At 36.7% G+C, this 21,921-nt stretch overlaps 1 protein-coding gene across 6 annotated transcripts in view; it reads left to right on the forward strand.

Moving 5' to 3' along the window:
- Nucleotides 1–21,921, forward strand: part of FRY (FRY microtubule binding protein) — a 205,115-nt gene that overhangs the window by 74,335 nt on the left and 108,859 nt on the right. For all 6 annotated transcript variants that reach the window (XM_018071108.2, XM_018071105.1, XM_018071106.1 and 3 more), the window contains 2 exons: nt 12,545–12,598; nt 21,032–21,171. In XM_018071108.2, coding sequence (XP_017926597.1) covers nt 12,545–12,598; nt 21,032–21,171 — 194 coding nt within the window. The remainder of the gene's footprint in view (nt 1–12,544; nt 12,599–21,031; nt 21,172–21,921) is intronic.

Here is a 21,921-nt window from a genome sequence, read left to right on the forward strand (position 1 = left end):
GTCGTTATATTAATCCAAATTAAAAGCATTTGACAGCAGACTTCATTAAAATGGCTTGTCCAGTTTATAAAATTAAATTCACATAAATGAAATGTAAATATTTTCTTTCTGATAACCTTTAATAGTTTCCTGCTTCTTTTCTGTAGATAATTGTTCTTCTTTGTTACAAATATTAAGATTTTTTCTGCAGACCTTTTTTCACAGCTTATTTAATTCATATCTGATTTTTATCAATTTACATTTTAAATCTTCTCTGCATTGCTTCACTTCCAAACATAATTTGATATTTTATTACTGCTGATTTTTTTCAAGCAGTGATGACCTTACAGTGAAGCTAGAAAGGAGAAGACTGGGAAATATTCTTGCCAATTCAAATGAAAGAATATATTTCATAGCAATGTGAGGAGAAAACCCAGAAAATAGTTTCCTTTTTAGGAGTGTTGATTATCACTTTGGGTAGTAATTCATCCTGTGCATACTGAGCAGGCTGATCTTTAAATACGGCTTTCAGCAGTACTTAGCCACAGCTGTAGACATTGATAAAACATAGTGAGCTACAGGCATTGACAGTGGTTAATGGTTAATTTAGCTGTTGGTAAACTTTCATTATGCTTTTCTCCTGCAAGCATCTTCTTTTACTGAGCTTGTCTAAATTCAGGATCTGTCTGAATACTGAACTCAAGGACAGAATTTACTGATTATAGGATTAGGACCATAAGCATGTTCATGTATTCTGCCTATAATTTTCTCCTTTTATTAGGTAGGTTTCATCTCAGCATTGAAAAAAACCCTGAAAGTGGTGATGTGGTTGATACTAGTGTATTTATTACTTCTACTTCATAGAAGCTCGATGATGTTAAAATATAGATCTATTTCAAAACAGGGCTGTTGTAACAGCCCAGCAGGTGGTTAAGGAGACTCTGAAAGAGAAAGAATATGCAAATTGGAAAGATTGACTAACCAACACAGGTAATGGCGCTGGTGTCTGATTAGCTTTAGTCTAGGCTTAAATTTTTTTGGGCAAGAGAAGAAATACGCTAAGGACAGACTTGGAAGAAAAGGAAGTAGAAGGGTTTTCTTTTCTCTGAGGACTGGGCTGTGATAACTAGTAAGATTTATGTAGGCTATGATAATACCAAGCAGTTTTATCCCACAGCTGTAGTGTAGGATTTTCTGTTTTACATGAACTAAAATTCCAGCTGCATCACATGAGATGTCACCTGAGACACATTACCATTACACATTTTTTATGTTTGAAGTCCTAATGAATAGTTTGGCATACATGGGTACTTCAGACCCCTGTTTTTTCACTGTGCACGTATAGTAGTTATTATAAGGAACAAGTAATTTCATGGAAAAGAGGAAAGGCAAACTGTCTAGCTCTGTTCTAACTCTTTACTCAGTTTATCTATGCCCAGAAAAATTGAGAAGAACTTTCTGCAAGTACATATTGAAAATGCTGTTCTCTTTTCTCATACAAAAACTATCATCCCTAGGACCTTCCTCTATAAAAGCTACCAGCATGCCAGCTTCCCATTGTCATATATCCCTGTCTACCTCTGTCTCACTCAAGGATTAAAATCTAATTATTTTATTCCACTAGTGTTTGTGGTAGTCAAAATTCTGTGAAGCATATGGCAGTCCATCCCAGCTTTAAGGAGCTCATGGTTCATGATGCTGTGGCTCTGTATCTCGTGTCGCATAGTTCTTTAATTTAAATGCTTCTTTATTAAATTCTTTATTAAATTATTATACCATGCTGAGGACTGTCTTCTCACCTATTCATATGAAAGTGAAAGCATCTGCACAACATCTTACTGTAAGTACTCAATATGTAACCTGAACTTATAACTTTTATTTTATGGAGCCTTACAGATCTGTTACAGTGGATGCATTAAGTGGCTTGTTGAATGGGCATATCTATGTCAGTCAGTCATAGGATAGTCTGAAGGACCAAGAACAGTAATTCATCTCAGGTGGAGGTCTATCTCCTAGTGCTCCCAGTAAGTGTCAGGTCAGCAGAGTTTCCTTCCTGCAGGTCACTGACTTGATCCTGGGTCTACTTTTTAGACTGATAGTTGGTCTCAGTGTTTTATTCAACTCCTAGCCATGTCTGAGGACTTCTTGTTGCCCAGAGAAGTTGTGAATGCTCAATCCCTGAAAGTATTCAAGGCCAAGCTAAAGCAACCCAATTTAGTCGAAGGTGTCCCTGCCCATGGCAAGGGGGTTGAAACTAGATCTTAAAGGGGCCTTCCAACCCAAACCATTTGGTGATTCTATGATTCTAAGTTTAATTTCTTTGTGATTGTCCCCTTCATTTCTTTTTACTCAGACTTTCCAGCAACCAACTTCTTTGCTTTTAGAAATCAGTTAAACAGAACAATCTCAGTCATCACTCTTTCCTCCTTCACTAATCATTTCAATGGCAAGACTCTCCAGGATACTCACTGTCCCTGGGCCTCATTACTGCATGGATATAGTTGGAGGATAGTCAATGGCGCATGTGATGGTTCAAATCACTAAGAGGATTTAACACTGGAAGACAGATTCAATCCAAGGTCACTGAGGCTGTCACACTAGATCACACATTGGCCAGTGCTTGCAAAATACAGCAGAGAATCTACCACATGCCCTTAATCACATTTTTGTGTCATTTAAGGATATTGGTTATTTCCACTTTCCAGAAAATGAAAGTCGTATTACAGTCATTTCAGGCCAGTCTTATCATCATCATGAAGGACAGAAGAAAATCATGTATACACTTTGGTAGCATTCTTGCCAGATAAGAAACAATTAATTAACACGGTATCTTTCCATAGCTTCACACAGCTTCATCCTTTGTATGCTTTCAGAGTCATATTTGAAGTCAATGAGGCACTGCTTCATCAGGAGTGCTGTATGTTTTTTAATTAATGTTCTCTTTTCTGGGCCTGAGTCTGACATGGTACAGTTTACACATCAGACAGCTAAAATTATTCCATATTTGACCCTTCATATCTGGTGACATGAGAAATATGAGTAAAACTTAAATACTTCACCTAACGACCTTCCTAGTATGGAAATCCACGCAATAAGGTCTTGTTTCACTAGATGGGCAATCAGTACAGGCAGAAACTATGGTTTTTATGGCCAACATTCTTGTAGCAAAAGAGCAGTGAAAGCTGATGTTAGCTCTGCAAGGGCACCCAGCGTCCTCCTTGAAAGTCTGTCAAATCAGTACCAGTAACAGGAGGAAAAGGCTTCACATCAAGTTACCTGGGAATATGTCTGTTATGGTACAGTTACAGCTTTTGAGATAAACATATAGCCAATAAAGCCACAGATAAAGGAGGTTTAAAGAAAACTGCTGGCAGTAGTTTTCAAGTTCACTTTAAAAATGCACTTTCTTAATTTCTTGGTCTATTCTATGAAAATAGATGTGTAGTCGGTGTAAGTAGCTACCTGACATTAAAGCAGCACTGACTGCCAGACAGCAAACCATGGCCAAAGTCATGTGCTGTCATTTATTACCCTTGGCTGTCTGAGGCTTGAAAGAAGTGTGGTTTCTGTTTACAGAGCTCTCCACTATGCCTAGAGCAGCTCTGCAATTACAACTCTAAATTTATGCAAATCATAAGGGCTTCCTATAGCTTTGATTAAATTAGGTCACGTTATTCTGAGTGGATAACCAGTGGTCAGGGTCCTTTGGACACTAATAAGCAGTAGTGGCCTCCTCTGACTCTCACCCACCCCTGCCCCCCAGCCCAGGACCCATTCCCAGGTTTTGGGGCCATCAGTCCCTGCTGCAGCAGAGCTGGTCTCCTTCTCCCACAATGCTACCATGGGCCTTGCCAAGCCAGGTCCACCCACAAAAAATACATTAAAAGAAGGAACCTCATCCACTGCTTGGAACATGGAGATCCTCTACGTCCTCATAGCATTGCTCTCACTATGGGCAGAAAGTTTGACTGAAAGTGAGGACAGCACTCAGGGAATCAGTTGAGCTCAAGAGGGAAGATGTACCTTCCCCATTCGCTGCAGGAAAGAAAAGCTTCCTGCATTTTTCTACCGTTTATGTCCTCTTGCATAGAAGAAGTAGCTTGGCTCCTCATAAATCAGTTGGTGTAAAACTCTTTGCGTATAGGACTGAGGTGTCAGTTAACTTCTCTATTTGGGAAACAAAGATGTGCCAAATGACCAGGGTATATTAAGGTCAGGGAAGAGCATCCTCTCACCCTCTTTGCCAGCTCTCAAAAGTAGTGTCAGAGATGAAAGAGAGGGAACAGCACTATTCAAGTTACACACTTTTGACTGCAGTGACTTTCTTCCCTAAATCTGTTTAATTCACCACTGTATCTTCCAGTGTTTTTATTTCACAGCAGTCTGCTGTCACAAAAACCTTCTCTTCACAGAAGTAATTATTATATGCATATCCTCGTATTTTTTTTTAACATATATGTATTGACTGATGTTGATCACGTACCTGAACCACCTTAAAAAATAAGCAGTTTCAGGCAGAAGTCTTAACATGGACTTGGAAGTCTAGATCTCCATTGTCTATTGTTTTTATTGTTACATGGAAATCACTGTATCAAGTGCTTTTTCAGAGCATCATGTTTATTCCAGCCCAACAGGCTCATAAATGAAAGATCTTGGACTCTCATGCTGCATCCTAGGACACCATTCTTGACTTAGACTTTATATAAAGTTTCATTAATTATTAGAATATGACTCCAGAAAGCCTTCTTCCTGACTTCATATTGAGAGCAAGGTGGAAGTAGTGGTTTTATGGAGCATACCTTCATTTTGATGTCTGTATTTGGAGCATGTTCTTGTTTCTATTATGGAGGAGCATTTTTATGAAAATACATTGTAATGGCTCTCAGCACAAAGAACAGAAGAAGAAATCTGTATTTACTTCCAAAAGCTTTGGAGAAGGAAATCCTATAAATCTTGCTCACCTTGAAGAAAATACATCATATAAGCAAAAAAAAGAATGTTTTTATGTGTATGTGTCTATCTTGCTGCAGTCAGGCATTGCAATGTAATAGCTGTGTTCTTTTTCAGCTCCGCTATTGCTGCTGCTTCCTATAACTGGCCTTTTTCATTTCATTAATACCAGTTCAGTTTAGCAATGAGCAACTAAAAATGGTTTAGGATATTTTTGAATATTCAAATTTACAGTCAAATACCACTTTAGCCAATAACTCTTTTAGGCATGTAAATCACTGAACCTCTAGTAATTGATTATCAGTGTAGAAATTGGGAATATTGATAGTGTTGAACTTAACCCATGTAAACCATTATTTGGACTTGGGACTACTAAAAAAACTCAATCCTGTACCTAAAATTCCATTAGCCTTGTTTTAGTTAATCCATTAAATTAAATTCATATTCCTTTTCCAAGCTGTACATCGTGGTCCTTCATGAATTTTGATCTTAAATACAAATGCCACTAAAACTTAATATATTCCCTGTCTCAACAAATTAGGTTTCAATTAAAAAAATTTTATTCTCTTATACTGGAATTTTTTTAAGTCAGAATCACGCAATCTGCTAATACAAGTCTGTGATTGAATTATTATCAACATTAAGTGTCCACACCTTGTTTTTAGATGCTCTTTTTAAATTTATCAAACTTAGCAGTTGTAAAATTTACCCCTGTTTCTGTACACTGTAGTACTGGAGTAAATAAAATCAGAGAAAACCAAGGGACGTTGTTATGATACTAGCCCACCTTACAACATACCTGTGCTCAGACAGAGGATTTTGTTGTGTTCACAGTTCAAATTTTGAAAAGGCATTCCTATTAGAACAAAGCTCTGAAAACAAACAGTCAACAAAATTTCCTTTCTCAGTTGTGCTAGAATCTACCTCACATTTCAGTAAACTTAGTACTCTTTTCAACTTTACAGGTTTTACAAAAGCATGTATTTAAAATATTTCTTTTGGAACTGATCCACTAGTAGCCATCAGGGTTTAAAATGCCATAGTACAAGAAACTGTTTTACTTTCTATCTGCAATAAAGCACTTTACTTTGTAACAAACTTTGTTTGTTTGTTTTGGGTTGATGTGATAGGTTTTGTTGCTGTTACCTGTATATCTGTAGCAGCACTTAACCTTTGTTTAAAGTTTGTGACTCTTTATTGTCAACACTGAGTTGAGGACGTACCTGGGAATTTTTTTTACTGCTCAGGTAAGAATGTCAGAGCCCTTGAGTTGTTTGCTCAAGGTAAATGAAAGAAAGAAAACTTTTGTTTTCTTTTTTTGTGAGTTTTTTTTTTCAAGTGTTATTTTGGGAAAGTTGCAGTGACAAATTTCGCACTATGCATCTAATAGCAATCTCTGATTCAGTGGGTTTGCTTGTCTCTTCAGGCTGCTTGAAATTTACTTCTGTGGAGTATTACTTCTGAAAACCAATTTGCTATTTTTTTGGCCTGTTTGGCCCTTTTTTCCTGATATATCAGTTACTTCAGATTAAACACTCTCGTGAGTGTTTCTTGGTAGACAGCATAGGTAAAAGATGCCTTTTGCAGAGAATGTGGTAATCAGACAAAAATTAGCCTGTAATACCTGATGTGATGACATAAACTATCACCGAATCAGAACAGTACATGACGAGGATGCCAAAGAGGCAAGAATCAGAGCCAGTGAGTGAAAACCTGTGTTTGAAGCTGAACTGATGTTTTCTTACAGTTTTGTATTCCTCAGTCCAGCAGTACTGGGTACATTCTTTTCCACGTGAACGAAACAGAAGAGCCATTACAAAAAAACCAGAGCAATTACATGAAGAAAGAATAGGCTGATAATACTGAGCCTGTCTTCTAAACATGCACCTTTCATTATTTTTGTGCATTAACTATAATGACAAGTAGGTTTTTGACCTGAGTTTGCTAAAATAAATTTTTTTTTGAAATATAGCATATTTTTACATGTTTTTCATAGCCACTCAAGTATGCTTATTTCCTCCAAATGAAATATTATGTACAATTAACATTACTTTTTTCTGAATTTTCAATTAAGTTAAATGAAGTCTATCAGAGTTTTTGTTAACATCTGCGAGTCTATAATTTTGTCTTATGCAAAGTTGTGTTTTCTTTTCTATTATGTTTGCCTTTAGAATCTCCTGTTGCTGTATGTGTAGAATTTCAAAGGTTAATAAGGGAAATCTCCTTTTCTCTTTATTTTATTATCTGTGTACCATGCTCATTCACGCAGTTTCTTAAAAGAAGTGCCTAACAGCTAATTGATGATGAGCAGAGCAACAAGAGAAATCAAAGATTCTGTTGTCATCCACTGAACAGACAATTTACACATTTATGCATGAGGACCTGCTGACTTGCGAAGAACTGTTAATGAAAACAGGACACTAATTGCCTGTTTCATAGAAGTTCCAGTTTGGGAGACTATCAGAGCAAATAGATTATCCTTTCCTACAAACAGCAAAAGCTTGGCTCTCTTCATTGCTTAGGTATAAATTAACTAGGCTTCGTGGGATGGTGGTAGGAATTCCCAAGTAGTAAAAAGGCATATAAGAGATGAAAATTATTTCCAAAGAAATTCAGAGCTATTTTCAGTGCAAGAGCTTTTTTTTTATGGGACCATAGGCTGTTCTCTATTCATTTTTGAAATGGCAAAACTGATATAAATACTCACAAGTTCAGTTTCATGAACCTGCTCAATACAGGATCAGCACAGATCCATTCTGGAAGGGTGGAGGCAGGACACACACCTGGAGAGGAGGCCAGGACCAGACAGACAAACTGTTCATTTCAGAGGCAACTGGCTGGCAGGTCAGCTGCACCTGAAGGGTAGGTGCACCTCTGTGGAATGAAGTTTTGCATGCCCAGCCTTTAGACGCGAATTGGCATCATTGCATTTTCTCCTAGATGGTACAGAACATGGTTTACACATCACGTGAGCACAAGGTTGAGAGTGATATGTTTTGTGATTTTTGTATGTACAGAATAATCAATGGCCAAAACCAAAAAAATTGCATATTTTTGAACAGAATTTTTCCTACAATCACCAGTTTTCTTTCCTGCTGAAAAGTATGTAGGACAAAGATTTTCATTTGGAGTGGAGGGGCTTATGTGGTGATTCATTGTAAGCAGGAAAGAAATACACTTGGGGATCTTTTGATTCTTAAGATTGTGCTTACATTCATTTTGTAAATATTGTGGTGTAGCAGTGGAATGTGGTCTATATCTGCTCCAGTTCATGTGAAAAGGTCCATTCTTCTGCTCCTTCTTTTCAATAAGTCTTCTACCCCAGCAGACTACTCAGTAGAGTACATGTGGCTGCTTTTTAGCATGCAGTGCAAAAGTTAAAATTTGTATAAAAAGATTCTTTCATCCTCTATGCTTTAAAAAAACCCAACAGACCGATGGGTTTTATCTCAGTCAGTAGTACAGTGACAGTAGCCTGTCACAGTTCACTAGGAATAATATGCCTAATGCTTGCTGAGATTAGAAATAGCTTTAAGGGCTATTATATATCATTATAACATGGTGACGTAGTGAAGCTTAATAGGTGCTACAACATCCTTCTGTTTTTATGTTTCCCTGAAACATGTGTTCCATGAACACTCAGTTCTGTGACAGGTGGCTATTCCTGTATAAATTTACCCAATTATGTTTGTGTAACAGCCCCGAAAAAGCATTAATATATTAACCACTAAAAGTAAAGACTGACAGTCTTTGGAGAAATGTTTTTGTGTGTCTGTGTGAATAGAGGGTTTGAATAATAGGGGTTTTTTAGATAAATTATAAATATTATCTTTAGTTGATGCGTGCAAATATGATAAAGTATACATTTTTCATTGCATATATAACATATTCTATTTTATTATATTCTATCAATAGAATATAGGAAATTAATTTTTAGGTGAGCATTTTGTTTTGTAAGCACTGACAACACAAAATTTTTGATGGTTTTATTGAAAAGCAGTAGTTTCAAATATTAAATCCAAAGCTGTCTTTGCTGATCTTTACCACTTATCTCTAATGTGTTTAAATCGTGGGAATTTCCAGCATGAACAAATACAGAGTATACAATTGTAGGCAGCACTTCAAACAAGAAATAAGGATGTTTAACTTAGTGATTAAAAATGGAAATGTTATTATTGAGAGTCCATTCTTCTGAAATTTTCTGATATTTTTGTAGTTCAGAAAGGTATAGGCTCTTTCACGTTGATCAAATTTTTTTTTTTCATGATTTTGGTTGTAGGCTTTGGCTCCAAATTCAGCCTACCTATTCATCCAAGATGTAGTTTAGCTACAGAGACTCAAATAAGTTAATGGGTAATATAAAATGGCCTCTTTGCCATTTCCAAATTGGCTGGGCAGTAAAATTAATAAAAATAAATAGTACCTTGAGGCTAGAAAACAGTTTTAAGAATTTTTAAAAACTTTTAAAATAATGTATCTCTAGAGTAAATAGACTACTATGGAATTTATTGCTCAGAGGCAGTTTCACTTTATTATACATATTAACCTTGTCTTTACAAGTCCTGAACGCTTGGCATATAGTGAAGAAGTCTACCATGAGAATAATTATATCTTATATAGCAGCTGCCATAACAGCAATGTTGAAAATACTGCATAAAATAAAATGGTAAGATTCGTAAGGATATTAGAACCACGTGATATAGAATAGGCAAGTTGTTTACAATAGTTGAAAAGATATTATCTATCGCATGAAGAAAAATTGCTGGTTTTAAAGGATAAGCGCCTGCAAGCAGTCTTTGAATTTACTCGGCAGTGTCTTCCTGACATGGTCACTCATTACTGTCATGATGCAAGCAGTCATCCTTTTATGTTTTAGGAGTCCTTAGACAACAAAAACCACATTTGTATCTGGCCCTTCATTTTTATTCAGTTCATTATCTGTTCAGTACTCATCACTAGTAATAAAGTAAATAGTAATAACCACTACTTTGAGTTTTTTCAAACCTCCAAGCCCTAAATAAAATTTTCTGTGGTTGTTGCCATTCACTGCAGGGGTACAATGAGTGGCTTTGGCATATGCACCCTGCTACCAGAACTGGGTGGGGGGGGATACTGTGCAAAGATACTTGTCTTCATGGGGTCAGCTTGGGTCCATCCAGGCTGAACCATCACTGCAGTGGCTGCAGGCAGTGTCAGCGGCAACACCGTACTTGGAAAGAGTCGAGGAAGATCCAGCAACAGCAGCAATCTGAACAGGGGGACAAAGAAGAGGCAGAGACAGCTGCAGCAGCAGCTGCTGCCGGGCAAGAGTGTGAGTAGGTGCAGGATGGGACAGAGGGGAAGAAAAGGCCTCAGTTGAAGCTTTAGACTGGAAACATTGAGAAGTTATGGCAGCAGAAGCCTTCATGGCTTTTGGTAGATATCCTTGGCAGTTCTCTGTCCCAGGACTACCTTCTGCTGCAACCAAGACTGCTGCATGGCCTGTGAATGTTTCTTTAGGTCAATTTACCATAGTTTGGAAGCCCTGGTGTAGTCCGCTGTAAGAGGGCAAGAGATTACTTGTTTTGCCTTGTCAAAATCAAGGGATCTTCACTAACTCAGAAGTGCATTCCGTGGGGAGCATCGTCATCAGAAACTGAAGTATCTGGGAGGTGTGTGTGCTTCCAGAGACAGGTTGCAGGTGATAAGGACATTTTCAGGATTGCAGTTTCAGACCTGGGTTCCCAGAGCGTGGTTTGTCTCATTTTCTTGTGTCCCTCTTACAGATAGCATGTGATGAGGAATCCCGTACCTTGTTTCTGCCTAAAACTCCACACTCTGAAAGCCAAACATTGCAGTGTTGGGCATGGAAACACAAAGCTTCTACATACTGAAACCCTTTTTGTTGAAACAGACCTTAAGAATCTTTACCATGGTAACACAAGTCTTCTGTAACAGAATCAGAAATTTCATAATTAAAAAAAAAAAGGGTTGTTGGTTTTTTCCCTAAACTGCACTAATTCTTAATATGCTAATTTGTTCAGGACTCACGGAAATGTAAGAATCTTTTTCTTTTAAATAAGTTGACTACTATTTTTGAAAGATTATCTGCTGTCCTTTTCAGTGTACAGCAACAGACAAAAGAAGTATTGTCCTCCTATGGGACATATCTGATTGTCTGGAGGAGGAGGACTGTGGGTAGGGTAGTGTCCTTTGTTTTTCTCTGGGCTGCAAAGTTTTACTGCGTCTTTTCATCACCAGTAAGTTGTCATGAAGTTGTAATTAATAGCTGTTGTGCCCGTAATGTAACCTGGAGGAGTCACTTTAGATATTTGAGAAAACAATGAAAAATATTGATGGCTGTTCTGGATAAATCAGTGACTCAGTAGAAAACATTCTGTTGATTTTTGTATTTGGTAGGTAGTCAGGGGATACTGCAGTCACCCCACACTTGGCCTCCTTGCCAGCTGGCATTACAAGTGGATCAGCATAATTAATTTCAAAATCAGTCAGCAGATTAAACTGGGCAACATTTTCTTCAGAGAAAAACATTAAATAATAGAAATCTTTGGTCTACCTAAGGTCTCTCCATTCCCATATCTCAGCAGCTTTACAGATTTCTTTGGTTTGCATCTCATATGCCCTGGCAGTGATGGTATTTGGCCTGACACATTAACGGATGCTGATGAGTGTAATAGTTTGCTAAAAGCTGAACAGAAAATCTCATTCTGAGCTGGTGGGATAGCCTCAGTCGTTCAGCTGTAGGAGAAGAAAGATTCATGATTTACAGAAGAATAAAGCACTGGCACATTTCAGACACCAGCAACAGTGGTGTAATTCAGTACAGAATTGTGATGGTGACAAGTGATGTGTTTTTCAGACTGTCATCTGCCCTCATGTATTGTTTATTTTCATTGTGGTTTGGGAGATTCATGTTTTGTGTATTGTTGTGTGTATCTAGAATACTGGCCTGTGTACTTCTACGTGTCTCAGGAACTCAGCCTGCTTGACAAAAGAGCCATAAAGGTGAATGGATGTTCACACACGATGACTCTTTCTGAGCTGGGCAGTTCTCTTTGGCTTTCCCAGTTACTCTGAGAACATGTCTTGGAAATTTGCTTCCATTCCAAAAATGCCTTTTTTTTTAATGAGTAATAGTTTTTCCACAATTGTCTTCCTCAAAAATGAACTCTATGGTCTTTGATTCTTTCTTTCAGTATGCCCTAAATGATGCACTATATCTGTGGACATGTTTGTGTAGCCTGGTAGTATTATAACAAGAAGGTATATCATGTAACTAAATAGACCCCCTTGGTTATGTATTAGAGGAAATACTAGATGCTTTTTATAATGTTGAAAGAATTTATCATCAGTGTGAGCAGCAACTCAGATGTAATATGTGGTCAATCCTTCTCTTTTGTGAAAAGACACCAAAGTCACTAAAGGCACAATGTCAGTATTGACCGATACATATGCAGAGGTCTCCTTTGCGTATGAAACAAATAGTATCTCCTGGATGAGATCAGGAGACACACTATGTGAGTAAAAAAATCTAACAGAAAAATAATAGTAGAGTTGATAGAATATATGATAGTATTGATCTAAAGTCATACGTATTTAATATATTTTCTTTTAGGAGAAGCCGCTGACCAAATCTCTGCAACGAGGAGAAGATCCCCAGTTTGATCAAGTAAGACACTTGAAATTATATTATTTCCATTCCTCAGGCTAAAAGATAAATACTTGGAAGGCATTCTAGTGTCTTTATTCTGTGGTTGCATACTGCAAAAGCAATATGTCTCAATGTACTTTAGTAGAATGACAAATGCTTTGCCTAACCATTCTTGGGTTTAAATTGGAAGGATTTTTCCACTGTTTTTAAGCTCAACATTTTTCTGCCATAGAACTTCTTGCTTTTTACAGTGTATTAGGTACGTGTATTATTTCCTGCCTGTTTCCCCAATGGACATTTTGAAGCAAACTTTTTATATTTTCGGAATATCTGGTTTTTGAAACAGGTGCACAGCCCTCAATCTTTTTTTTAATGGGGTTTCTCTTATAGTTATTATGAAAAAGTATTAAAAATAAAATATAACATATAATTAATTAGATTTCATTTAGTAGAACAATAAAATTGTAATTAATAAAATGAAATTTATATCTGTCATTAGATTAATACGTTTATTATGTAAGGTAAATGGGACAAGTATAAAAATAAAACCAACGGCAATATACACACTTCTTAATAATGGTATAAAGCAATTAATTTTTGCCAGCTGTCTTTCTTTAAAAAAACCCACCTAGAAATAATTCCCACATAAGTAACCTATTTTGAAATAAAGAAAAATAGGTGGTAAAGAATTTAAATTGCGTAAAGGATGCCAAAACTCACAAAACTCACTCCCAATGAAGAGGAATGATAAACCATAGGTGTATCATAAACAATAAAAGTTACTTGCTGCTCCTCCATTCCTGCCTAAGCTGTCATTGCTGTCACCATTGCTGCTGATTCCACATCTGCCCACAGCACTATGCCACCAGCAAGGCCAGAAACACAGGACAGAAAGACAGAGCAAAAGCACCAGCAAAAGTGACAACTCTGAAAGCAGCTGTAACTAATGGCATAAGCTGCAGGTACCATATTGATTAACTTAACTTTGGGAGAGGAGATAGGTATAAGTAGAACTTCAGAACCTCAGATGAACATTTATTCGGTGTTCTGGGACATTACACCAGAAGCAAAGATGCCTTTTGAGACTCCACTGGCATTCACTAAGGTTCACTTCATCATTTTAGCTTGACAAAGTGACACATTCTAGATTGTTCTGTAGCTGCTTTTTTGGGAGAGGTAGCCTGCTTGGATGGATGTTCAGAGCAGGAGATAAACAGAAGAGGCGACACTTCTGCTCTGTACTTGGGAGCTCCCTGTCTGCCTTGCTGACCGCAGAGAAACCCAGGGAAACCAGCTGAAGGAGGTTGCTTTGTGAGTACTCCCTACCTGCCTAATGAAATTCTTTGTGGTATTCTGACCTTAATTTTATAGGTTTTTTTTCTTCCTGTGGGAAGAGTGTCACATGCAAATGGGAAGGTAAAACAAATTAAGCCACCCAGATGCAAACCTTCTGATGCTGTTCCTGCAGTGTATTAAACAAACACATGATGGGCAGCTGTGATTTGATTAAATATTCGTGGTTAAGCAAGTTGTGGCCCTTTACAAGGAAGAATTGGAAGACTGATGCTTCTCCTGTTTATTGGTAAATAGACAGAAAATTGAATGATTAATTCAAAATCATTTAATGATAACAGCAAATGCTACCTAGAGTGAAACAACTGTGTATTTACTACTGTAGCAATTTACTCTGAGTGCTGGGGGAAAAAAAACCCAGATGTAGTCAGAAAACAAAGGTAAATTTTGTTATGCGAGTCATTCATGTATCTCTATCTGTGTATCTAGAGTCCTACCTGTGTGCAGAGTTGATAGAAAAGTACAGAGCTGAGATTACCTTAGAAGTCTTGTCAGAAAACCTTCCTTTCAGTTCCTTGAAATTTTCAAAACAAAATATTTAAACTGAAATTTTCAAAATCATTTGTCAGCCTCAGCCCAGATTGTTGGCAATGTTTCCGTTTTCATGTTTCCCATTCATGTTTTCCACTTAAAAAGCATTATCATTTTGAGATGTTATAGTACTCCTGGGATTGATGTACACCTGTGATTGGCAGATGGGACGTGAACCTGGCTTATGAGCCCATTTACGAGAACATGGTTCATCCTTACCAAAATAATTTTTGTTTGGCTAAATTCATACAATCATACAAAATTTTGTGATGCATGGTAGTAGTTGGATAGAGCTGAGCTGGAATAGAGATAAGAAAATATAGGAAAAAGTCTTTCTTTGCTTGACATATTTCACTCAGTAGATTAGTAAGTACATCTCATTATAAAACCGTTTTTCAAATCATAATATGTCAGTATGATAAAGCTGTCATGAAAGTAAGAATAATTTTGCTGATATTGAAAATTAAGGTATGGGCTACTTAGGAAACCTGGAAGATCATGATTTGACATGATACTGAAATATTTAAAGAGTCTATGGGATGCAGGAAGACCAGGTTGATAATCCCTTACTTTTCCCTTCCAGGTAAGGTATGAAAAGCTTTGGTATTTTTTCCTGAAACACATTAAGTCATCCAGCAAAACAAAAAAAGGCCACACATGACATTCCTGACATTTTTACTACAGAAATGAAGGAGGAAAACAGAGAGAATCCCCATGAACAAACATTCTCAAGGGGTGTCTAATAATTTTTACTTACAATTTTAAGTTATAAAAAGTGACACACTGTCAGAGGAACCTAATTTTCTAATCTTACTGTTATCAAAACTATCTCTATTCAGTTTGAGTGAAATTTATAGGTAATGCTGAAGTGAGTAGGTTACTAGCCACTTGTCACTTTAAAATATCTGAGTTGCCTCTTTTAACTGTAGATTAAAAAGCATCAAAGGTAAGGCATGACCTGATTTAAAATTTGCTTTTTGCAAGTCAGCTTCAGAGGTGGAAAGACCAGCCCAAAAAAACCCTTTACACTAACTCACAATATGCAGACTGGAACTTTAGCTACTCAGTGTAATCAGCATTGTTTAACACTGAATCCCCCAAAAGATGGTTATGAAAGCATTGCTTACTACCCCTAAATAGCTCTATCTCTGTCTCTCTGAGAACCAGTGCTTTTTCCTGCACATTCTCCAACACCCTTTTAGAAGTGGTAGTTTTGATGGTGGTGATGTATCCAACATCAAGAGTCTGTGCACAGGCAGAGCTGTTTCTCTCCACATAGGTGTGGTCAGTGGCTCCTGTGAGACAGACAGTGCGTCTGACTGCCAATTGCATCACCCTCCTCAAACTCATAATAGTATCTTGAGCAATGTATGAAGTGATTGTACTTATCCTGACTTGCAGAGTGTTTCGCCATTAGCCTAACAAACTGGATTCCTTACACTGACTGTATTTTCCTTTTTAGGTGTGCATGTATATAAAGAAAATAGATACAGGAAATTATGTAGGTTTTGTCATATGTTTTTAAGTAATCTTACAGTATGTTTAAAATCATGTTTTAAAAGTTCTGGATTAGACAACTCTAGTTGCCTATTGGCAAAGACCATTACTGCTCCAGTATTAGCATGCTCTGTGTTCCCAATTAGAGAAATGTTATTAAACATTGTACTAGTGAACTATGACTTAAACTTCCTATTACAGGAAACCATAAAATTGCAGTACATGAAAAGATCAAAAGCTAGGGTGCAAAAACTCATAATTCTCCAAGAGGCTTATCCTCACCTAAGGAAACACTTTTATTACTCTTTTCTCAGCCTCTACTAATGCATCTTCTGTTCTTACCACAGTATATAAATGTTCATGAACAGCACTGGAGGCAGAAAAAAGGCACTGTGTAATCTTGGACTGAGCTACAGACAGTTTTCCATATAAAATTACAGAATAAATGTGACATTTTGGCCATGGAAGTGAAAACTTAACAACAAGGCTTACTTTTTATATGAAGCTATCTCTATGAGGTGCCTGTTGAAGGAGTTTCAGCATAAACTGCACAAAAACTTGTCCTTGTTTCAGTTATACTGCTCTCTTTCTAGAAGTGCACTAGGTTGGAGAATACAGATTGGAAAGCAAAAGCATTTAATGTTTTATATACTTTTAGGAGACAAAACCAACAAAAATAGATCAAGGTAAAAAAAGGAGACTAAAAATGAATAAGAATAAAAAAGTGGAAAATGTAAATATAAATAGACAATAAACAGCATACTAATGATTAATTTTTTCCTTTTTCATAACAACCTAAATGTGATTAATGATAGGCTGATAATTATTCTTATCCAATATTATATTTGTTAGATATAGTAAGTGAATACTGGTATCATCATCATTGCCATAGCACTGTGGTTGGTTCCTTTTGTGTTTTGTCTTTCCCTGAGTTTTAAACTTTGTCCTTCTTCACCAGCAAAGGGCACATGGTAGAGGAAGGATAAGATGCTGGTGATGGGGTCGTAAAACAACTGTTGGCTCCTGATAAGAGGTTCGGGTTCAAGTACTCTGTAAAAAAGTACATCTGAAGGCAAAATTAAAGGTAGTACCTTCAGAACTGAACTTGCTGCCCACTAAAAATAAATGGGTTTTCATGTAAAATGTTATGCTGGCAGTAAAATAGCTATAAACATTGATAATGTATAAGCAAGCTAGGTGAAATTAGCCATCTACAAAATTACAATACTAAAAAATCCTGTTTCTTTTTTACTCACAAAGCCAAGGCCATAAATGAAAACTAGCCCAACTTGAATAGTTATCAGTTTTAACCATTTCCAGAGAGATTTGGCTTTATAGCACTGTCCCAAAACTTGCTTATAACAAAGATGTGAATGAAAGGAGATCTTCACAAACACAACTGCACTACTTGCTGCTAATATGTCGTTTTACAAATTTTTGAATTAGTTAGCTTGTCTAGAAACCTCTCATTAGCAGAAAAAAATGTTTTGTCTCAGAGGATCCAACAGAATTAGTGCATTAACTGCTTTGATTAGAGTTTAAGGCAGTTCATCTCTCCACCTTCCCTCTCCTCTAGTCTGGAATATATGGAACAGGAATTGTTAACTTTATGTCTGCAATGTTGTATCTTGCATATATGAAATCCTGATCTTACTGTGGTCCGTAAGAGTTTTGCTGTTGATTTGAAGGAGCAAGGATTTAACTACAGCTGTTATTTTCCTTGAATCCATATCGTCTGTAGTTCTGGGGCTTTGCTACAGATATGCATGAAGTGTTACAAATATTGAAAGAATGGAAGACATTATTGCATGTCTATGGGTATCCTAAACGTAGCTAAAAGAGTGTTTACCAAATTCTGCTTTCAGTAACATTGATACAGTGTAAAATCTCACTTCTGAAGTCAATTATTTAGAATCTGCACAACAGCAATTTGAAGACAAAATATGCAGACACTGTGTGAGTAACAGATTTACAAAAAATAAACCAACCCTATGCAAAATTGAAGTACTGCAATTCTGCATTATTAAAATGGCAAGAAAATGCCCATTCAACATACGCACTGACATATATGGTATATGAAAAAAATGCAGAGCCAAGAAATTAGTGGTACTCTTGGGAATTGGATGCAATTTTGAATATATTTGCTGTTAAAGCACGTATAAATTCATAAGTGAAATGAAAAGGGTAATCACATCTATCTGCTGTTAGCAGAAACATTTCTTATATTTGTATTTTGATAATATAACTAGATTTTATGGAAGTATATAAATTGTAGCAAACTATCTGGGCAGAATTTGATTGAATTTCCTCTTGCATTTTAGTCCAAAATAAATATTAAGCATTTGCATAAAGTATATTTAATGCTCTGTGAACACAGGTTTTAAACAGCTCCCTACTTGTGCAGCTTTCTTATCCTTAAGGTATACAGTAGGTAGTTCATTTATGATGGAAGAACATGATCATTTGTCCAACAAGGAGATATTTGTACATCTGTGCACTCCCTTTCAGGAGCAGCACAGAGCTAGAATTCATCTCACTCCTGGACTTACTTCCAGAAAATGAAAGGGTTGAGAAACAGGCATGCTGGCAAGCTGGCTAGACTTCCCTCCCTTCCTGTTCCCTGAGAGCCAGGTCTTTGCCCAGTCCACCCTTCCTTCCTGTCTTAAAAGTGCAGTGACAGAAAGATTAAAAAAAACAAAACTATATTGACCTTTTATCCCTACTAAAGACACACACTGTAAATTCAGCAGAAAAGATTTAACAGGAATCCCTTTGACTTTTTCTAGTGAAATTGTATAACTGGGATTTAAAGAACAGCAGTGATAAATACGTCATGACTGAAACAACTTTTCATTTGTAGTTACATATCGTGATTTCTTTCAAGATATTTAGATCTGTTTGGAGACAGACTTTTTAGTAGGGCTTGTTGCAATAGGACAAAGGGTAAGAATTTTAAACTAAAAGAGACTCGGTTCAGACTAAATAGAAGGAAGATATTTTTTATGATGATGCTGGTGAAACACTGCAAAAGATTGCCCAGTGAAATTGTGGATGCCCCATCCCTGGAAGTGTTCAAGGCCAGATTGGACAAGGCTTTCATCAAACTGGTTTAGTGGAAAGTGTCCCTGCCCATGGCAGGGGGTTGGAACTAGATCATCTTTAATGTCCCTTCCAACCCAAACCATTCTATGATTCTTTGATTCTGTTCTTGTCTTCCCTAGCAAACCCTTTTTCATTCCATCTCATAATTAACAACCAGTGTTCTGTCAGCTTCAGAAAAAGTTTTGGAAAACAATAGAGAAGTGAGTTGGTAACGAATGCTTTGCCCTGACACCAGGTCATTCATGTCTTCTGAGTATTTATCTGAAGCCTTAGGGTAGAAGGCTGTGGTATAACCGAGCCTGAAGTGCTGTAGTAATTTGTCGTGAAAGGTCTCCTGTCACTGCTGCAAGCAGTGCCTTAGTGCCATCTTCCACAGCAGCTTGTTTCATATTTCAGGTAATAGAATGTATTGCAAACACTGGATTGAAAGCTTTCTTAACACCATATTTTTATAGAAACTTTTAATTTTACAGGAGCAGTTGTGACAGCTTTCTGATGAACCATGTTTAATTTTAGACCATAATACCCGAGCAATAATACTTCATTCTGGAAGTGTCTCATTAGCTTTAGACCACAATGTCAGTGTGAGTTAGTTAAATCCTAAGGCTGAAAACCTCCAAAGAGGTCAGAGTTATTCATCTAGACTAACTGTTATCCACAAAAGTTCTCATTTAAATCTATCCTAATACTTGGAAATTGTGTGTAAGATACTCAGTCTGCCAGTTTTACTCTTGTCTTAGTCACAGTGTTCGCACAAGCTTGGTCTTACATGGGACATTAAATGCTGTTGTTTTTCCACAAGCATTGAAATGTACTGGTTTAAGTTTAAGCAGGTAGATAAACCTGACAACATAATCTGTGTGCTTGACATGAAGTACACGTTCTTTACTCCTGATGCTCAGCACTTCACAGGATCAAGCCCTGCGTGATCATGAGGTGGTGGTAAATCTCTAGATCAGTAATTTCTTCCTATTTTAAATAATTGGTTTCTGTTTTCTTAGAATGTCCACAAATACTGTGGCTATGAACATTCTGTTGCAGTACATATAATATCCTCTTGTATAATAATGGAGTGTTTTTTCTATCTTCTCATGTTTTGTAGCTTTATGGTTTCCAGTAATAGGAAGTTCAAGAAATAGTTCAGTAATAATATGTTCAATAACATTTCTGTAATTGGTGACACAGTTAATACTGAGTGAGCAGTAATCTTTTCCGGTATGCCACTAGAGCTGTTTAATCAGGAACTTCTAAGGAATAATTTTAAACTATGTTTTGTTTATTTGTGCACACAAAGACACAGGAAACTGTAAATATTTTCCTATATATAAAAGAGAAGCCTAAGTTTTCAGGTCTGTGAACCTAAGAGTAAGATGGATGCATCTGTACGGTCAGTTGATTAAAATTATTGCAGAGCTTATATGTTCTGAGTTTCAGGAGGGGCATCCAGCAGTCAGATACAACCCCCAAAGACAGTGCTTCTGATTCATTGCTTTTTCTTTCCTTAAAATATGCTCAAACTCAAATCAGCATTATGGAACAAATCAAAATAACCCCCTTGAAGAACTAGATAGTTCTGATATGTAGTAAGATATGACACGCAATTTTAATGGATTTTAATATCATCAATATAAAGACACTACCTATATACACTCCACTATTGTATTTCTGCTTATGTTTTATAGAATCCTAGAGTCCCTCAGGTTGGAAAAGACCTCTGAGATCATCAAATTCAACCACAATCCCAACACTGACAAGTCCACCACTAAACCATGTCCTACGTGCCACGTCTGCATGTCTTTTAAAGATATAAAATGCAGAATATTAAGTGTCACTGCTTGTCCCATAGTTCTCAAAAATTAGATGAAAACAAGAAAGAACATATATAACCATTGAATTAGTACTTTTTTTAAGGAGGAGGGGAAACTCCAACAGTATTTGATTTGTTGATTTGTTATGTTTTCCCCATAGGTTATAAGCTCAATGAGCTCACTTTCAGAATATTGTCTACCCTCTATCCTGCGCACTTTGTTTGATTGGTATAAAAGGCAGAATGGCATAGAAGATGAATCTCATGAGTACAGACCAAGAACAAGCACTAAATCCAAAAGGTATGATTTTGAATCTGCATACATACATAATTTATAAATTCTAAGGTAAAATTGGCTTCTGTGAGGTAACAGTTGTCTGAAGGTTGTTGTATCTTTTTTCTGCTTGTTCCTGGAACTCTTCTCTTGGCTTCTTGATGGATGCAGTAATTGTGTCTTTAAAGTTATGATCCTGGTAGTTCAAACACGACATTGCTGTTATGTTTGTCTTGCTGCTGTTTTGAAAGCTTTGATGTCATGTAAATATTGATGTGTCTTCTTTACTTATGTGATGAGGCAGTAATTCTGTGACACTTGGAAGAATTTTTTTAATATAGTGTTCTGCTTGGACATAGAAATTTCATATACACCTATCCTCAATCCAAAACCTTGAGAATCAGTTAAAGAGTTTTTAACAACATTGACTTAACTCTTTAAAGAAACAAGCACATAAAAATAAAGATATCAGTAGTTCGTCAGTGTTAAGGCAGTAGATTGGTCTTGGTTATATTGAGGTCTAGTAGTTTGGTACAGATATATTCTTCAGACTTACAGTTTTTCTGAATACTTTGGTAGTACATTAACACAGTTTAATGAAGCAGCAGGAGAATCAACACTGTCAGGCCTGGTATTTGGAAATACATAGGCAATTCTTCACATTAGGATTACGTTATAATCCAGTAACTACGGAAAGCAATAGTTGCTGGAACAAAGGAGTAGGGGCTAGTTTTAGATATGAACCTGAATCAGAATCTTTCAGACCCTTTATGTCAG

This window comes from Manacus vitellinus, unplaced genomic scaffold (assembly GCF_001715985.3).
Source record: "Manacus vitellinus isolate BGI_N305 unplaced genomic scaffold, ASM171598v3 scaffold_2_pilon, whole genome shotgun sequence".
NCBI classification, from domain to species: Eukaryota; Metazoa; Chordata; class Aves; order Passeriformes; family Pipridae; genus Manacus; species Manacus vitellinus.